The 20,066-nt window shown below is 40.4% G+C and overlaps 1 protein-coding gene across 1 annotated transcript in view; it reads right to left on the reverse strand.

The window, feature by feature from the left end:
• plxna2 (plexin A2) overlaps positions 1 to 20,066 on the reverse strand; it is a 216,764-nt gene that overhangs the window by 127,401 nt on the left and 69,297 nt on the right. Inside the window, exon 4 of the mRNA XM_088007157.1 lies at positions 309 to 443. Within this exon, the coding sequence (XP_087863283.1) occupies positions 309 to 443 (135 nt within the window). The remainder of the gene's footprint in view (positions 1 to 308; positions 444 to 20,066) is intronic.

Genomic DNA, 20,066 nt, shown 5'->3' on the forward strand with positions numbered 1-20,066 from the left:
TTTCTTTGTCCCTGCCCTCATTCTCCTTCATTATCAAAAGCTGTCAGAATAACCCCCCCCCCCCCCCCCCAACCTCCTGCTGTGCCACACAGGTTATTTATAGCCAACAGGAGCTGGTGGATTTGGTAATGTGCAGAGGTGAGCCATCCTGGGTCCTACTGGAGCCACACAGACTCTCCCTGACATTTAAGCATCTGCATACGCACACACAAAACGCATTAAAAGCCATCCGTCCTCCTGTTAGGATAGCTTGTATAATTAGGGAGCACAAGGTTTAAAAAGGCATAAAAAAAACAACTCATGCCTACCTGTCTATCAGACATGACGTAGAGGAAGTTGCGGTCCAGAGAGAAGGCCATGTCTCTGAGGATGGGGCTGCCGTCCTTTATGACCGAGATCGTCTCATACTGGACGCCACCATGAGGAGGACCATCGACTCGAATCTAAGAAGAAGAAAAATAAAACAAGAGAAGACAAACAGGTCAGGCAGAGCTATTTATATCCATGTCACAACAAGAAACACGAAAACAGACGAGCAGAGATTGACAAGAATGACAGACGAGAGTCACAAAACATTTGTCAACATTGTTCATCATTGACCGACTCTGAGATCCTGTTAGATGAAAATTCTGCATGAAGACTGATTGGAAGTATGGTGCCTTGAAAGATTATTCACACCTATTTAACTACTTTAAATTTAGTCACGGTAACACTGAGGAAAAAAGAAATAAAATCGATGTACTGTATTAAGATTAACACAATGTAGAACATAACTTTGAACTGAAAGAAAAATGACCCATATGACGGATGTTGTTTTTCCAGCGGTGGGAGGGATGGTGGTTGGTCCTGCTCTTTCTATGAAAGGCCCAGTCAAACTCAAGACATAAATCCAAAGGAGAATCCATAGGAAAACTTAAAAATGGTCACAGGTGCTTCCCATCCAGTCCAACTAAGCTGTTTCACAAAAAACAATAAGCAAAACTTCAAGTCTGCCATGGTTAGAAGTTGATGAGGAAAAAATCCCAAAGAAGTTCTACAAATCTGACCAACAGGGCTGAATACAAATACAAATGGTGAAAACTACCAATCATTTTCTTCCACTTTACAAATATGAACAACTTGTATTGGCTGTTTGCTGACTGTGAAGTCTTTTGCAGATTCAAAATAATTTTCTCAAATATCAGACTGTATTTGCCCTGTGTTATGGCAAGTGTGGCTCTATTGGAAGAGCACATTTTGCAGTCAAGGTTTTGCAGCGTGTACCAGTGTGAATTTGTTAGTTCAACTGGGTGAATTCAGCTCTGATGACTGGAGAAGCACAGCAGAAATGTAATCCATTTGCAATGCCCCAAAGCACAGCTCTAATTACTGCAAACGGTGGTTCTAGAAAGTCTGGATTCATCGGAACCAAATATTAATTCCCATCACTTTAGATTTTTATTTATAAAAACATTTTGAACCGTGTTTTTTTTTTTATCATTTTCTACACATGAAACCCAAATAAGATACGCCGAGGTAAGATTAGTTTTATACCAACTAAAATTTATGAATCTTTATATTTGTTAAACTGATTTGTAAGTATGAAACATGTGCGACAGCTTGGAGGATTATTTATTTATGAGTTCAAAGGAGTCCTCTGGGAGTATTTGTAGTTCCTTTAGTTACAGAAACTTTGAGGGATTAATTGCTGATACAATTAAGCCATTGTGAAACCTTAGCTGTGTTTTCCTTTCCTCTTTCTTCTGATGAATGATGAATTCCCTCACTAGGACTTTGAACTTCAAGCCAAGACCACCTTCCTGGAGAAACAGTGGAAAAATGGAGCAATGCGTTGCATATCGGGTAGTGTTTCTTCACATTAAATCACGTTGACCAAATATGTAGCCACAACAGCACATTTTAACGGGGAGGGTGCAGGTTTATTGATGTGGGGCGTGAGAGATGTCTCCATGATGTCAGATGTCACAGATCCCTCCCCCAACCATCAAAGATGATGTCTCTATCATCTGTCCATTCCCGTCTGCCTCTCTCCACCCCAACATTCATCTGTCTATTCGGATAGTGACATCCCCAAAGAGCAGGCTGCCTCACTAAAAAATAACTCAAGAGGGGGGAAAGTCAGGGTCATATGTCTGTCAAACTGGGAGGGTGAAGAGGTTTGGGAGCTGATGTGCGCACACACACATACACACACACACACACACATACACAGCCTCTTGTTTGTTTGTGAGGCAGGGAATGTGTGTCAAAGCCATTAGATAGTCCTGTAAGGGGGGAGAAAAGTGAGGCAGGTTAACCGTCGGCCCTAGAGATTGACCGCTTGAGTGGAAGAACTCAAACTGGTCAAGCCTTCCGTGTTTGACCTGCGTCTGACCCGGGGGGACCGATCCGGGAGTCACTGACAGAACATATGCGAAACCCATATGTGGGGAGGATGGAGGACGGACGCGGGGGCCGGGGCCGTCTACGTCTGGTTACTGACACTGCAGCGTGGAGGGATACCTCAGCAAATATGCTGGTCCATAAAGCATGTCAGCGTCAGGCCATAACAGAGCTGCACGCTGTGATATGTGTCCAAGCGGGCCGCCGCAAGGGATCATGAGATAACCCGACCTCCCCGCCCGCAGTTCGTCTGAATCAGATCTTTATCACACATTCTCTCACTACTGTCGGGAGGTCTCTCAATTCACATTTTGGCCACAAGCACAACTGGTGCAGTGGGAATGTTTTAACAACAAATCCCCTCCTCTGCAGGTATAGTATCTGCTTAAATGAAAAAACTAATACCTGGAGAAGAAGTAAAAACAGCTGAATTTACTCACATTTTGTCTCATAACTACTGACTATGGCTGGGTGATGAGTTGATTTTAATCAATTAATAAATTATTTGGTGTTTGAAGATTTATTTTTAGGAAATCTGGATTTTGCACTCCTTGGGTTTCCGTAGTTGGGAGCGATGTCAAGATGGCACACTCAGGCAGCCATATTGTTTCTCAAGCACGTTTTACAGTTTTTATTTATTTGGATCTTGAAATCTAATCAACTCCACAAAAAAGTATAAGAGTAAGGCTTGTTTTTTTTATAAGAATATAGACTAAATAATGTGATAAATAATAACTTTATTTTTACCAAAATAAAGTCGTAATATATGGAGAATGAAGTAGTAATTTTATAACTCCAACAAAAGAAAAAGTAGCAAAACAATATTATCCAAGCTTTTCTGTCATTACAACTTTTTGTTTTCTTATAATTTCAAAACATCTTTCTGGTAAAATTGTGTCACTATTCTATTAATATCGTGACTATATTTTCATAATTAAATAAAAATTCTCATAACCTGTCACCTTGAAAAAAAAAAAAGCAAGCTAAAATAATTGGAAATTGGATCTGGCATGAAAAACATCCAAGATTTAATTTTAAGCCATATCGCCCAGCCCTACAGCTGCCTAAAAAATAAAATTTTCTTCAGTCTAACTTTACTCTAACGCTTAGCATGCTTTAGAAGAACAACCTGGTCAAAGTTTGCCCTGTTTGACCCTGCATTACATGTCAGACGAGATGAGAACGCTGCAACCAGGTAATACTTTCCAGACAATCACACTCGCCCTCTATTAAAGGAAAAACAATGCATTGAAAGAAACCCTGCAGCCCCAGAGAGCTGCCCTTTGGTTCAGTCCGGTCCGACTCGGTCCCCCATTCCAACTCTGCAGCTATTAGGCAGCTCCTCTCTTCCAGAAGCATGGGAGGGGGAAAAAAGGTGAAGATAGATGAGAGTGTTGGAAAAACTGTCTACATTACTCGAGGGAGTCCATGGGTTGTCTTTAACGGTTTCAAAAAAAGAGAAGATGACACCATGTTGAATTATAGATATTTAAACAAATTGCACAAACACACAGTAGGCAACTGGTGTTTAGATTCACGCTGCATGTGGGATTTGATATCCTTCATGTACAAACATAAATCCAAACACAGCAGTGATGGTGGAAGATAACGGAGAACAGAAATAAGTGTCCTCAGGCGGCAAAGAGTGGGAGGCAAATCCTGGAGCTGGAGCACTGTTTTCAGATTTTGTTTTTGCTTTATTTGGACTCCTGTATTAAAACATCATTTAAAAGGGAGCATTTCAAACTTGGTTATGAAATTGCAAAGCAACACCAGTGGTCCCATGAAATCACTTGTCCCGTGCATCAATAGGCATTCGACATCCACCTGTTTTCACTTTGTGTTTGTATAGATTATTATGCTTAGACCAAAGTTCTCTGGTTACCTTTAAAACCTGCAAAGTGTGAGACAATTTCAGTCTGATTAATAATTCGTAATATTCTCGATTAAATTCAGTATGAGGCTTACTGAGCAAATCATAAAACCAATTTTACATAAAAATTTTCATATTTTTAGAGCTGATGCATGAAGCCACTAAATATGAAATTTCTTCAAACATTGCAAAGCTGCTTCAGCCGTTTGCAAGTATTTTGCTGAGACACTTGCTTTAGTATTAGTCTAGGTAATTTATGAAATGAACTGGAAGGGAAAGGTCTAACTTGAGAGAAAGAGAAAGATATGTAATTTTCTATGTAAAACAATCTATTTAAAAAAAGGGTGGGGGGCTTCTAAGCACACTACCAAGTTCAACTTTAAATGGTTCAAAAGGAAACAAAAAAGAAGCTTTTGGAGTGGTCTAGTCAAAGTCTAATTTTCAACAGTTTGAGATGCTGCTGTTGCATAACTTTTAACAGGCCATGATGAAAACAATCCAGTACAGTTACAGTAAAACACCACATCAATATAAAAAACTTACTGCCAGTTACTGCAAATGCTTGATGGAAGTGGTTGTTGCCGTGGGTGACATGACCAGTTATTAGGCTTAAATGGTAATTAATTACATTTTCAACATGGGAGTAGGTTGGTTTCGGTTGCCCCTTAATAAACCAAAACAAATAATGATTTTTGTAATTCTTGTTCTGTCATCGCATCTGATTGGTTGAACAACAGCACAGTTAGTGAAAGATGAAAAAAAAACAAAAAAACATTGGCAGTATGAATAAAAACACAAGAAAAGCCATCATCAAAGAGCAGGTCTCAAACGGAGGCTCGATTCAACAGTTCACATGAAAGAGTGATCGGTTTCAAAAAGCACATCACTAACATCATTTGTTCTCTGTTAAGACTCCAACTACATGTATGTTTTATGTTATGGTTCCTAAAACTAAGAGAGCTGGGGATTTGAGTTGAGGGATATGCCGGAGGGAAATGATGGCAGAGGCATCAGAGGCCTCCCCTTGTGGCTACAAGGGTCCATGCCAGAGGGGGGCTTTTGATCAGACCATGTAAGCACCCTGGAAAAACGTTTGAAGATTGACCAAACTCCAATCCAGATTGCCCTTCTCCCTCTTCCTCTCTCCGCCGCTCTGCCTTGGTCTGTGGTTTTGAACACAGTGCCAGACAGTGGATCACCAACTGTGAGAGTCTATGAGAAGCAATTTGCTTGAGTGAAAAGGGCTGAATAAATCCTGGCTAAAAGTGCAGGAAATGTGTGTTTTTGCAGTGCATTATGGATGCTGCAGCTCAGAGACGGAAGAAGTAGTAAAGGCCAAAACTGTCATTCATTCAAAAGACACATCCCACCCAGCAAGACAGCTTGTTGTGTCATACCAGAAAACTCCTTGGGAGCAGCTAAAGCAACAACAAAAACATTTACACAAAAACTAAACTCCCCAAATTCCTCTCTGTTAAGGCATCCAGACGTAAAAGTGTCGTCTAAAAAGTATTTGCCCCAAAACAGACTTCTATAGTTTTTCCGTTTCTTGTTCAGGCTTAAGTATTCCAGATCAAACACATTTCCGTATCAGCCGAAGATAAACTAAATAAAGAATTTTCAATGTGATGATTTCATTTCTTAGACAAAATAAGGTTCCCAAACAAACCTGGACAATGAAAACATGCAACTGTCCCCAACATCTAAAATTAAACAGCATCAAATATGGTTATTTGTGGTGGTTTTCATAAAGTATCTTACATCATTGTGAGAATTTTGGCCCATTTCTCAATGCAGACTTTTTATCAAACAAATTGCCTGTATAAGATCATACCGCATTATCTCAGATTTAAGTCGAGTCATTAACTAGGCCACTGAAACCTTCATTTTCTTTAGTTTATTTGCATCATGCAGAAGTGGATATGCTAGAGCGCTTCAGATCATTGTTCCGCTGCAAAAAAAAATTTTTTTTTGAAATGTTGTGGTGTAAGGTTTTGCATCTTGTGTTGCATTTTTAAATCTTTCTGTCTTATACACACCAGCAGATGTTTCTTGTTTAAGCGATATCTTGAATCAGATGTGGGTGTGTCAAGTAAACAAAAACATTTAATCACAATTTATGTTTTAACAGCAGGGATCAGTTATATTTTCATGTAGAGCAATACAGGCATGTTTTTTTTTCTCTGAATAAATGAAGTCAGCAACTCCAAAATGAATTTGTTGCTGTATTTATCATATTAAAGTTAGTTTATGATCAAAAACATTTAAGAAAAGCAAAACGAAATGACGTCTCTAAACTTTCCCATCTGGATTTTAAAGCCAGACAGCACAGCACACAATACATAGTGTTTGTTCAACATTAAATACTTTTTTTTTTCATTTAATAGCTCAGCTGCTAACTATTACCTGAGAGCAATTTTCATTTCAGATTTGTCGAAATCCTATTTTTAACCATTAGCCTTGAGGGATGTTAGTTCTCTGAAACCGGAGATGCTTGTGCACAGGTAGCTGCCAAGCCAAATACAGATCAGTCTGAGGGTGTAGATTATTTTGCCTCTGTATTTCAGCTGGCAGAGAAGACTGTAAGCCATGTATGGGAATCTTTACCAAGCCACACAAGGGAGGTACTCTGCAAACCTTGTGTCAAAATCGGCAAAAAAAAAAAATCTAATTGTATGTTCCCCACCTACATGTTGCATTGGAATAGCATAATAAGAGTTGAATTTCTGCAAAATGTGGTTTTGTGGATGAAACTCAGACAAGTTCACTTTTCAGAGAGTTAAAAGTTGAACTTCCTAAATATCCAATCTGACAGCTATCTTCTGCATCTGCGCTTATCCAGTTCCGCAGTCCCGAGAGCGGGAGTGACAGCCACTGCTTTTATCTGCCTGATCCCACACACTGGATTAAATTCTGCAAAAGTACACCACCACTACACACTTCCACGCTCTGTCTCAAAGAAGCACTGACCCCTCACAGAGGCACCACAGACGGGGCTCAGCTTAGGAAAGGGGGAGCTCTGTCAAGTAGGGTCAAACCAATTGAAAACAAAAAGCACAGGTCAGACAGATTTGACAAAGGCTACCGTAAATCTTATACAATCAAATCCAATCCACCTGATGGAGCCCATCTTGGCCTCTGGTAAATGGCTTGAATTTGATGCTGAGATTGCTCTGTGGCTTGGACCAAATGGGCTAAGTGTCAGACTGACAGGATTTTGAGACCAAGTCAAGCTTGTCAGGAGGCGTCCGGGATTTCAAAGGCTTTTGTGACAAGACAGGCACTCTGGTCACAAGACAAAGACATTTTCCACTATTCTGTAACGTACGCCAAACCTTGAAAATCTATTTTTACACACGCAGATGATAACAAGGCACAGCAGTTGTATGATGGGAATTAAAGAAAATATACATAAAACAAGCAATTTATCTGAACATGAAAGCTCACTATGCAGCAGGGGGTCCAGCTTCATATAAACCTTTATTCTGTCCTTTAAATTTTATAGATAGGGTGTTTGTTTATCTAAAAGACTCTCAAGTGAATATATGAAGGTGAGAAAGAATAGTGGCAGAGGGGTGTGAGGTGTGCTGACAGACCCACTGACTATCCTAATGGATAAGCATGCATGACAACACAAGCCAGGCCCTTCAGGCATCGAGATGAATGAGTGTGAAGGGATGAGTGGTATGTGTCACAGAAGAAAAAAAAAACACAAACAGAAATACACAAGAAGCCAAAAACAGATCGAAGCACAATGATAAAGGTATAACCAGTGATTTAAAAAAGATATTGATCACAAAAGTCTAGCTATCGGGACGTTCAGAAATACAGCTGCCAACAGCAGTAGTGCTGATGAAACATAGAGACGTTGCAGTTATCCCGTTTTTGATTCTGTTCCAGGAAATCCTAAAATGTTCTGATTTGCTGTTTCTCTGCTTGATGAAGCCACTAAAGAAATTACTGCTGCCATTAACTTTTCACTTTACTTCTTAACTTTGTGTGCTGTCTGGCTTCCTTCTCTACTTTTTATTTTACACTCCCAATTATCTGGCAGAAAGAATGTGACTTTACTTCTTCCCTCACTCAATAGAGAGGCAAAATTAAGCTGTTTAGAAATATTTCCCATTCTTTAGTTGGGGAATTAAAGTGATGAGTGGTTGAAAGCCACTCGTCACTATTTTTAAGGTAACAGTTTTAGAAATAGAGTTTGAAGAATATAAGTTTATCAGAAAGATCAACCAGCTAATATCAGATTTTTTTTTTAATCATTTTTGTTACTTAATGAGCAAAGGAAGAATATTCTGCACAGTCAACACTAAGTTTTATTCATGTTTTTGTGAAAACAAAAGTGAAAAATGCAAAAGAGCACAGTTTTAGAGGAATATTCAACTTGTTTTATAAGTTCAGTAGTAAAAATGATTGTTTCCTTTCCGTTTTAAGTAGAAGGGATCACATCCCTTTCTGGTTAATATGGTGAGACATGTATTCTTAGCCAAGGTTTTTATACTGTGGCCTACGGGTAAAACAGGCAAATTAATGGTTACCATTGCTAAATTTTAATGCAAGATGCTTTGAAACAAGAAAATGACTTGTTAGAACTTGATGTGAACTCACACACAAGGCTGATTGAAATCAGCTGCTTGTATTCAACAGCCTGAAGAAGATACGGCTCATGTGTCCAACCCGGAAACCTGGCTAGAAGTGTAGCAGACTGCTACTGTATTCCTTTACTTGAGTTGGAGTTGGAACAACCCATTCAGCTGGCAGTGTGTGTGTGTGTGTGTGGGTGTGTGTGTGTGTGCGTGTCCCTATTTCCCTTTCTCTTCTCACACTGGGAGAAAACATGGAGCCTGTCTCCACCTCGATAACGCATCTAATCCATCACTGGTGGCAGGCTGAAGAATTCTGGTGTCAGCTGCGAGCGGGATGGAGAAATGCGCAGCGTGCATGTGTGTGAGGTGGCTCCCACCAGCACTGCATGCCGTCTCTTTTGTTCGTGTTCCTGTTGTACATTATAAGCTTCCACGAGGCTCACGTTAGCCCGTTTGGCCGAGTGCACTATGTGTCAATTCCCCTTGGACAGGCTGAGGCTGGAGAGGCTACGCTATTGTGACAGGGGAGAGGAACCTGAGAGAGGACAGGAAAGGGGTGACGAGGGGAGAGGTAAGGAACACGGACAGATGAGGGGTTTGGAAAAAAGGTAAGGGGGAAAAACAGACTGCATTCTCAGGGGATGATGTAGCAGGAAAAAGAGGTAAATTACAGGAAGGGAAACAAGCTTTAAAGGAGAAGGTGGCACTATATCTGCAAAAATGACCCGAGCCTCCAATCAATACAAGAGGCAATTGCTTCATATTTTTGGCCGGGCACCATAAACTTTATTGATTTCCCTCTATCCTCCATGAACAAAGCAGTTAACCCTTTACTCTACAACACCTCTCCGCATCCGTTTAAATATTAATAGAAGCTACTGCAGAGGACAAATCACACTTGATGGCATTTCGAGTGAATCGTTTTTTCCTGCCATCGATTTGCTGTAAATATTGAAATCAGAAACATCCTGTTAAATTGATCTCCAATGAGTCCTGACAACGGATCATCCGAAAGCTTTAGTGCCTCCAACTTGCCCTTAATTGCCTTTTAGGGCTTCTATATTTCCAGCTCTATGGGTCACATAACTTACAACCCGGAACATGATGGTTTCAGCACTTTCTTCTGTTTGCCCCCGTTTCCAAAAGAGAAACCAGAGCCTGCCGCACGCATTAGGGGTCTGAGGAGGGGGTGAGATCAGGCCACCGCTCTAATCAGCCTGAGCACACACATTAAGCGCAGCGGCACAATGTGAGGTCTATATTTAGCAACAGCATTAAAACTCGAAACAGAGACCAATATAGCACTGATGGAGGCAAGCCAGCAAGGTTTCTGAGAGAGCAAAAACAGAAGGGACGAGATGGGAGGGATTTTCTGCTTTAGCTCTCAAAAAGTAGCGTATCAGAGAGGCAGACAAATAAAGTAAAAAGTAAAATACAAGTGGATTGTACACCAAACAGCAAGAGCTGCAATCCTTTTTTCTTTCTTTACTTGCTGACTGAAGTCAAAAAGATTAAATAAATGTGTTGTGAAAGTACAAAAGGCTCATTGACTAAAAATGAAAAGTGAAAGAATAAACAGTCAAGCAACACTCAAGCTTTTAAACAAAAATATAAGACAGAATAGAAAATCTATATGTGGAAAACAATTTGAGCCTCAAAATGTATAACCACCCTTGTAAAAGCAGAAGTTTGGGCAGTTTTGCTGGTCTGATGCTTTTGGGTGTTTGTTAACACAAGACATCAGAAATGACTTAAGCAATTACTGCTGCTCCTCTTTTCGGGTGCGGTAATAATAGCATTTTCAAACGATGTGAAGTCCATCATTCTAAGGTAATGATTATTCACAAGAGAAAAACATTTAAGGCAACTGTCCATCATCCCTTAAATGAATGAATCTGAGCAAATTTGCCATAAGGTCAGGCTGTGCCATGCTGAGGGAAATGTCAAAAAAAAAAAACAACAGTTCCATTTCAGACTTTACTTAGCAGGTTAAAATGTGAAACTTCATGACAGCTCAATAGGAAAAAGACTGAGGAAGCATGCTTCTTTTAGGAACGGCTGAAAGAGAAATGCCCCATGAAAGGCAAGACTTCTTGAACGGCGTCCTTTTTCACATTTTTCCATGATGCACACCCCCGTTTGCACAGTAGTTCAGCAAGAAGTACGATGGTGGAGGGATGATGATTTGGGATTGATCTGGACCAAAGTAGTTTGGGATTTTGAGCCACTGAGTTCAACTCCTCTGCAAACCAAATTACTTAGCGTGAAGCCAAAGTTAGGTCCTCTGTTAGACAGCTGAAGCTCGAGTGAATCTGGAGAATTCAGCAAAAAGATCACAAACTCAATGGCAAATCTACAACAGAATACCTTCTGGATGAAATGAGCTAAAATGCTGTGGTGGAATAATAAGAGAGTTGTGGAAACCTGAATGAGCTGGAGCAACGCTGGAAAGAAGTGGGCCAAAACTTCTTAACAGCAATGGAAGACACTGGAAAGTCAGGCTAAAAAGTTCTATGAACTTGTGAATTATTGGCTCAGCTTGTAGAGCTTCACACAGCTTTTTCATTTTGGCATTATCTGTGTTTAATAAAAGAAAAAGGGTGGTAAAATCTTTTGGGCATGTTTTTTTTTATCCCACTTTGGGCCTGATTTCAATTATGGAAGAACTGATAAAGACCAGATCATCTGTATGCCGTCTTAAAACCCGATAATTGAATGAGGTCATTATTTATTTTTGTCATGACTGTTCGCACTTCAGTCCAAATTAATTTCCAGGTAAAACACAGACAGCATTCTGCTAACATTAAAGTATATATTCACACAACTATCTACAAGCACACACACCTTTCGTGTGTCTCTCAGTTAACAATTACTTGTAATGAGAACAAGGTAGCATACACCTCCTCACAAAAGCCTGACTTCTGATAAGGAAGGCTTGTCTCCAGGGAAAATTATGCTTCAAAGGTGGCACTCTGACTGCGATGATGTACGAGCAGACGGAAGAAAGCGGGGAAAAAAAAAGTCAAGCTCATTTCATGTGAGTAAATAAGCAGGGAACAAAACAATCACATTACATGCAGTACACACACAGCCTCTGATAGTGAGACAAAAGTTATTATAGGAAAGTCAAACAGCCTGAGCCAGAAGGAAATATCACCCTTTCTGCTTTCTCCCCTGGTGTTCTTCAAAGTAGATCACAAAAGATACGTGCATCAAAAAGTAGCTCAGGAAAAGGTTCAGGTGAGGGGCAAATTAGCTGAAATTGTTTCAATTCCTCCCACCGGATTTGTGAGATTTAAATGTGGGACAAGATTGGCAGGGAGCGGTGAGACGCTTAGAAATTATAGCCAGCGGGATCCGAACCATAAATGAGAAGAAAAAAAAACATACAAAACACTTCAATCAAGCCAATCAAGCCTACCTTTTACTTCAGTAACACGCACGAGCATCAATGATGTCCCGATATGCTTCACGCAGCGGATGATATGCCTGCCATTTGCAGCACTAGCTGCAAAGAAGGCTTTTGATAGATGTAGCTTATTTCAGTAGTTTTGAAACTAAATGCTTGTTTGATGCATTTCCACTGGAGCAGTTCAGGGCTGGCATGAGCGTTCATGAAGGATCACATGAGCAGACCCTCATATTTTACTTTTAATTTCCATCAAAGAACTAAATATTACTCTGTTTAGAGGAACTAAAAAAAAAGTATTTGAATTGGAGATTTTTAACTTTATTAGACTTTATTTAAGTCTAACAACATGCACAATATTTTTGATTTGTTCATAGATATAGCAGTACTTTATCACAATTGTGAAAATGGTTCTGTTGGAAGGAAAAAACCTTTAACCTGAGAATGTGATTGATGTATAATGGATTAGGAATGAGATATGTGCATGACTAGGCAAGACGACAAGTGGAAAAAGAAATTGAAGAGACTACTCAAAGAATAGCACAGAGACGGAAACAGAGAGAAGAAACAGGATAAAACTGAAGAAGGGATCTGCAGGATCCATATTTGGTTTATTTTGGTACCATCTTTGATCAGTCAATAAGCTATTGTTTCAGTGTGTCTGACATCTGCTTGCTTGCAGCCTGCTCTTTTCTAACAGATCTTTTCTACATTCAAATTAAGCCTAAAACTATTAGATCCCAAAACTCTGCATTAAATTTGCTGGCAACATAAACAAACTAGCAGATGGTTGTGATAAACACTAAACAGGAACAATCTAGATAGCCAAAGACAACTATCACATGGGTTATCAAAACGAATCAAATGAGGTCACTTTTAATGACCAAATTGTTCATCCTCTCATGAAAACCGTCTTTAGCAGAGCATTAGTTTGCTGCTATGACTTGTTGCAGTCTGATACATAACCAGACAAGCTTTTGGCAGCTTTTCTCAGAAATCCCAGGCCACTCATGGCAAAGTCCTCCATTCTATGGATGTTTTTAATGGTGCAACATTTTATATTTTCTTCCCCAACACCAGACATTCCTCAACAGAGTTCAGGTTTGAGTTTTGCTTGGGATCACTGTAAAGTTGGAACTTTGCAAACACCTTAATTTTTCTAATACAGCCAAAAGAGGTGCTTGCAGAGAGGTTAAGTACCTTTAGGCAAAACTTTGCATACCCCTCAGGTCCAAAAAATATCCCACACCACATTTAACTCCATAGAAACACGTGTCACAACCTTTAACCCCTCACCTATCAAGTTGCTATTATTCCTTGGATAATTAAAGCTCCTCCTTTACATTGAAAAGAAAGGGGGATGGCAAGATGGACACTACACTATGAATCTGTAACCCTGTCAGGGGGGCAGAAACAAAGTAAGGGGGGCGAGGATCTGAAAGGAGGGCGAGCAGAGAGGGACAGGGGTGGTCCAATCAGTCCGTTTGCAGAGTCACAGTGATGCTACTTGTGAACCGGCGGGGGTTGGATTGTCTGACCCCTTTCAAAATGCTCACAAGAAAAGCAGGCCAGAACCCCATGTGCCGGACAAGGGTTGCCATGGCAACCCCTCTCCCCTTGGGCAGGAGGACAGCAGGGAATCAACTGAAAGCCTTGTGAATATTCTTTTTTTTTTTTTAAAGTTACATCATTGCCCATCTCTGCTTCGAGCCGGCCCGGTTTAAGAATGATTGCTCCGTCGCATTCAGTTTATTTGTGGTCTTTAAGGAACCCTCTGATGTTTCAGTGCTGCAGACATTAAAGATCTCCGAGGCGGCGAAGGCATTCCAGCACAGAACTGAAAACAGGATATGCCGGGTCACAACTCCTTGATAAACCCGGTTCACCTCTGTGTTGTTCTGTAATAGCGCTCTGCTCTTGCCCCTATGTAATAACTCTGGCAGTAATGCTGCGATTAAATATTCAACTGGTTGAGTATTGAAAATTTCTATTGTTTGACTGAGGGATCAGATGTGCATCTGCACTATATGTAGTTACCAATACTTTTTATTGGAAGTAGAGAAAAGGAAGCACGACTCTTAAATTCTTGTGCTTTTTGTTTTATTTTTGTATTTTAATAACTTTAGAATCTGATAAAGACTTTGACTAGGTGGTGAAGAATTTCTAATGGACAGATTATTTGTACTGCAGAATCTAAACAAAACCAGGATTTCAAAACCTTTGTTTGGCCTGCATGAGCGCAACAGTTTATACTTTGAAGAACTGAAACTATTTCATCTTTGTTCAACTTGAAATATTTATTCTGATGAAAACAAGCTTTTAACTCAATATCACAGTTTGTCCATGACGATTGAAGGTGCTCCTTATGCTTGTTAGTCTCATTGTTTATGTATATTATTCTGCAACTCTATATGCACAAACCAGGCGCAGCATTGTGAACACTGACACACCTTTGCTATATTATTTTACTAATGCGATGCTGCTATAATCAATTATGATTGACTTGTTTGATTTTTCCATGTGGCCCAAGAAGAGCATTGTACCTGAACAAGGCTTTGATTTGTAGGACATTTCCAATTGATCAGAAATCATACAACATAAATTACACAACCAGGTGTGTGTTAAAGATGGTGTTAATAACTCCACTTCATAAAGAATGTCCAAGCAAGCACATGTAATGCTGTCTGCACATAAAACAAGCTAATGACTTTCAGTCATATTTGCTCTGAGTGAAAGCAGTAAATGCAGCCCTGATTCATTATTTGGCTAATTAGAAAGCTGTGTGAAGAAGGATTTATGCTCTGTGTTCTGAACCTATCTTTGCACATTAATGACATTTAGTGAATGCAACACAAAGACCAGGTCAGACAGCCACACTGACAGGATGCAGAGATTTTCTCTGTTTGCAAATCACATGCAAAGAAACAACGGCCCGAAATGTTTCTGTGGACCTCGGAGATGCACATCAGGAAAGACGTGATGGTGACAAAGTGTCCCCCTTTATCCACCCCAAACACTGGGGAAAACACACACACGCACACACACGCACACGCAAACTCCTCCATCTGCCCTCATCACCATCATAACTCAAACACATGGTCTGAAGTGGCAGGAGGGAAAAACGCTGTGTATGCAGAATAAAAGAGCAGCGTATACCCAGGTCAGAGTAAGCTTAAAAAAAGAGAGAGAGAGGGACACATTTGGAGAAGATAGCAAAGGATGTGTGTGTGGGTGGGTGTGTTCTCTCGTGTGATGGTGGCACATTTCGTAGTCTATGAATCTTCACTAAAGCTCTTTAAAAATGCCGACCAATCTAGCTTCGTGGATTTAATGCCTGCTTCCCTCCAGAAGGGATAGAACAGCCAGTTAAAGTATGCTAATTCATTGGCACTAAATACACTGCTTTAAATGTCAACCTTCCATTATTGCACACACACACACGCACACGCACACACACACGGACGCACGAGCTGCGCAGCATCATAGACTCACTCAGGAAATCACACAAAACAGGCACGCATATAAAATCCCACAAATCATTGTGCAGCTAAGACACAGGGAAACTAAAAAATTAAAACCACTTTAATCAATCAATTTCACAGAGGATACAAAGATGCATTCTTAGAGAAACTTAAACATTTGCAGAGATAATTGTATTGTAAAAGAGAAACCAATTGTTTAGAAAGAACAAGAAAATTACGAGAAAGACAGAGAAACCCGAGCAAACAACAAAGAAAAAACATTGAAATCAGAACTAGAGTGTCGCTCCAGCAAATAAAGGCAATCAACTCCCAAACTTCCAGTAAGAAGCCTGACTCTCCTCCACAAGCTTGACAGGGCCATTAATTCTATTAACCCTATTAGCATTCCATCCTCATCGCCTCCTTGGGTCAATACACACCTCCATCACACAGCAGAGCTTCTGCTTTCCTACCGTAGGCAGAGGGAAACACGATGGATGGACAATGAAGGGTTCAAGGTGGGATGGATGAATAGGAACTGCAAACAGTGGCACTTCCTGTGTGATAACCAGCTAGCTCTCAGGTATAATCTTGTGACCCGTTAGGACACAAAGCACATTGAAGCATGCACCTGGGTGACACTTGGGAACAGGGAAATCATTTACATCCTTGGAACACTTTAGCCAGGAGATGCCGTCACGTCCTAGGACTAGTAAGAAGGTTTTTAGAGGGCAATTTTTTTTGCAGCAGCAGCCGCAAATTTACTGCTATCCTCGCACAAACATAAAACAGAGATTGAAGCTGACTATGTTGCTTGATGCCCATTTTCTTATGGCTGATTTATGTATGCATAGTTAATAAAAAGCCTTTTTGACAAGGAATTTATGCCATATAGCACAAAGATGAGGCCCTCTTTAAGCTGCCTCTGGTCATTCATAAATTGACTTTATCATGTCCAGAGTAGATGTGAGCTCTCATCTGTCTGACCACAGGAGCAGTGGAGTGGAACTCAGCTGAGTCAATACTGGGTGCTTTCCTTGCAATTTCTGTCAAACATTACTGATTCAAAAAGATGAAACCTTTCAGAAGTCACGTGCATCACAAAATATTAATAGAATTTTAACACGTTAATTTCAAATACACTGATTTTGAGATGTTAGAAGTTTTACCGTAATTTGAACCTTTGTATTTGCACATTTCGGGTACGCCCGCAAATCTGACGCACGAGCAACATTCGCAAACAACCAGACGCCAAAGCCATGTGTCTTAGCCCTCTTGAGGCTAATTTTTGCTTCAAAACATGATCTGATGGGACGATCAGAAAGACTTGTTGTGTGAAAGTTGTGCAAAAAGGAGTTAGCCTATCACCAAACCTGTTCAAGCGTAAGAAAAAAAAACCATCAATGCTAAACGTGTTGCAGCAAGCACAGACGAACCCAACACTAATGTCGTCATCATCCACAGCCCACATCTCTGCAGAAGCATTCTTTCAAAAAAGCTACATGAATCATCAGGGGTTTCTGAACCACTTGAAAGCTGAATGAGGATAATAGCAATTTGCATCAATCTGATGGTTGAATAACTTAACAGATTAAAAACAATAAATGTTTGTTGTTGAGCTCATATGTCTATTTATTCAAAAATATTGCAGCAAAAAGGGCTTTTGAAATAAAAATTGTGCTTACAGTCAAAATACAGTTTTGTTTCTTAAAATGCAATGAATTAACTCAATTAAAAATTTTAATCAAATCTGACCACAACCTGACATAGATCTTTTCTTTTAAAATATTATTTTGACCAGCCTGCACCACAGCCACCAGATTTGGCATCCCTGTCTGCATTCAAGTGATCCATCTTAGTATTGACATTGCTGCATCCTGTCCTCAAGTCATGTCACGATTCTACCTAATTCATATATATAAAGTTAAACCCAAAGCTAAACATACTGCTGAGAAATTCAGGTGGAAGGAAATCTTTACATTTTAATTACATTTTTTCTCCTGACAGGAAGCAATTTTGGAGAGGCTCAGACACAGTTCTGACTTAAATCTACATGGCAAGCAGGTCTTTCAACCTCAAAGACGGACAAATACAAATGTAAACATGCAGAAACTCGGTAGACAGTTTTAAAAAGGTTTTGTCAACCAAGATGTTTCCAATTATTTTAAAAGGTAAAAAGAAGACTATCCCTCACAATGTCCCTTTATACCTCTAATGCTTTGTCAGAGGCAAGCAGCAGGCCAGGAGCACTGAGAAATGAGTGTCTACAGACAGCCTTCCCCTCCCAGCTTGTTCCCTTTCCCTCCTTATCCTCCTCCAGCACAGGGTGGGTGGCTGAAGTTGTCAGCAGACACTATAGCGTACCAAGTATGTAGGACAGTGCCATTAGGGCATTAGTGAAGGTCAGCACCAAGCCTGTGGGTGTGTGTGTGTGTGTGTGTGTGTGTGTGTGTGTGTGTAAAGAAGTTCAAGATGTGCAATAACAGAATCCGACTCCCTACTTGTTTGGGAGTAACTCTAGGGAACTAGAATAAGCAGAATCATGTAAGATCTTGCACCTCGACATTTTAAATCAGTGGCTGTCTTAAATGTTTGAATGAGGGGATGAGTCTCAGCAAGAACCAACACTGCTACCATGTTCTTACAGATACACATCACTGTGCTGTAGCCCTGAGCACCAAAGAGAGTGAATGAATAAAGAGCTGTGCAAGTTCTTCCTCTCCGTTTCCCTCCATGAACTCTGTGCAGAGTAGCTGAAGCTCTAAGGGGCTATCTCTGCTGTGTCTGCAACTGAGAAGTATGATCTTCCCTGCTGACTGATTGCGGCCCATATTACCTGCGGGACAAGCCATTTCCTGTGTATAAATCCACTTCTGTGAGGTAATGTCTAGCATTAGCAGCGGGAGCTATACGGGTGTTTGTTACACAAAAACACTGTCAGCCAAAGAGCATGCAAGGCTGGCGTGAAATCTGAAAGGGAAGCACGCTTTGCTGGGCTGTTTTCTCTCTCTGCTCCATCCGCACTCGGCTAAATTTAGGATGAAATCATTCATTTCAACGTAATCAATAAATTCACTGAAAAGTGCAAAGCTGGTAAGAAAGCGGCTGGCATGAAAGGCACAATGTTCTTTTTTTGTCATTAGTGGCATTAAAAACTGTGAAAAAAGCCACATTAAACAATAGGCTTCTGTTTTTTTTTTTTTTTCTCTTATTCATAAGCTGACCACAGACTCCATCCAGACGGCTCCAAGTTTGACCACCTCAGTACAGATTCCCCCCCTCCAAACTCCCTGGCTTCCTGTTATCCCACAACTGGGCTTGCATTCTCTCTGTGGAAAAATACATCTTCCCTGCTCCCTCTCCTGGTGTCCCTGACTTGTTCTTACTGCAGAAACCACATAAATGTTGGTGTCCACACAAATGTAGACGCTTGTTTTTCCAGGTGGGTGGATGGGAGGGTTAGGAAATAGTGCAGGCATTGTGGGTAGGATTCACAACCCAGTGATATGATTTGTCTACGTGCCTCCCCAACATTCGCCCCCATAACCCCCTCCCCTAACCGCTGCTTACGAGCTCTTTGTTCGTCTGAAACAAGAGGCCAAATAATTGTGTCCATATGAGAGGAAAGTGCAAGAAAAAAGCAGACAAGGGGGAGGAAGAGCAAGATGGGGTTTGGATAGTTAACGGTTTTTGGCATACCCAAGGGGGTATTTTCTCTGTCTTGGAGGACAGACAGTTTATAACCCCTAGGACACCCATACACACACCCTCCCCCATGAATAGTTAAAAAGGGAAGGTCAGAGTGCATTGAAAATGAACAAAACAAGACCAACAGCCGTACAGTTGATTTACTGTCCCTTTATGAACAGAAGGTGAGAGAAACAGAAAACTGCAGACAGAATGGTGTACATCACTCACTCTGCAGCGTTCAGGCTTGGAAAAAATCTGTCTTCTTGGGCTATAAACCGCTTTACTGCACCTCAGAGTAGAAAAAAGATGCATGTGATTTAGGAGCTGCTTTCTCTTCTTGAACGAGCAAACAGTCCACATTTCCAGTCAAAATGCATGTAAACCCATAGCCATGAATGTTAAATTAAGTATTTATGTGCATGATGTTTTTTAAGTTGGAACGATGATTTTTATAAAGTTGAACTGGGTTGCCATCTAGGATATAACTTACAGCTTCAAATATTTGTTTTAACATTAGTTAGAAAGTCACAGAAAACACAGCAGCTTTTCATTCCCATGAATAAGTTTTTGGTATAAATCCGGCTGAATGTGTCACCACTACTCTTGGCAGAATTGGTAGAGCTCATTTCTACTCTAAATTTCACAAAGGTTGAGGTCAG

The sequence above is a fragment of the Poecilia mexicana genome, unplaced genomic scaffold (assembly GCF_051168715.1).
Source record: "Poecilia mexicana isolate PSO_F unplaced genomic scaffold, ASM5116871v1 scaffold_7, whole genome shotgun sequence".
Taxonomy (NCBI): Eukaryota; Metazoa; Chordata; class Actinopteri; order Cyprinodontiformes; family Poeciliidae; genus Poecilia; species Poecilia mexicana.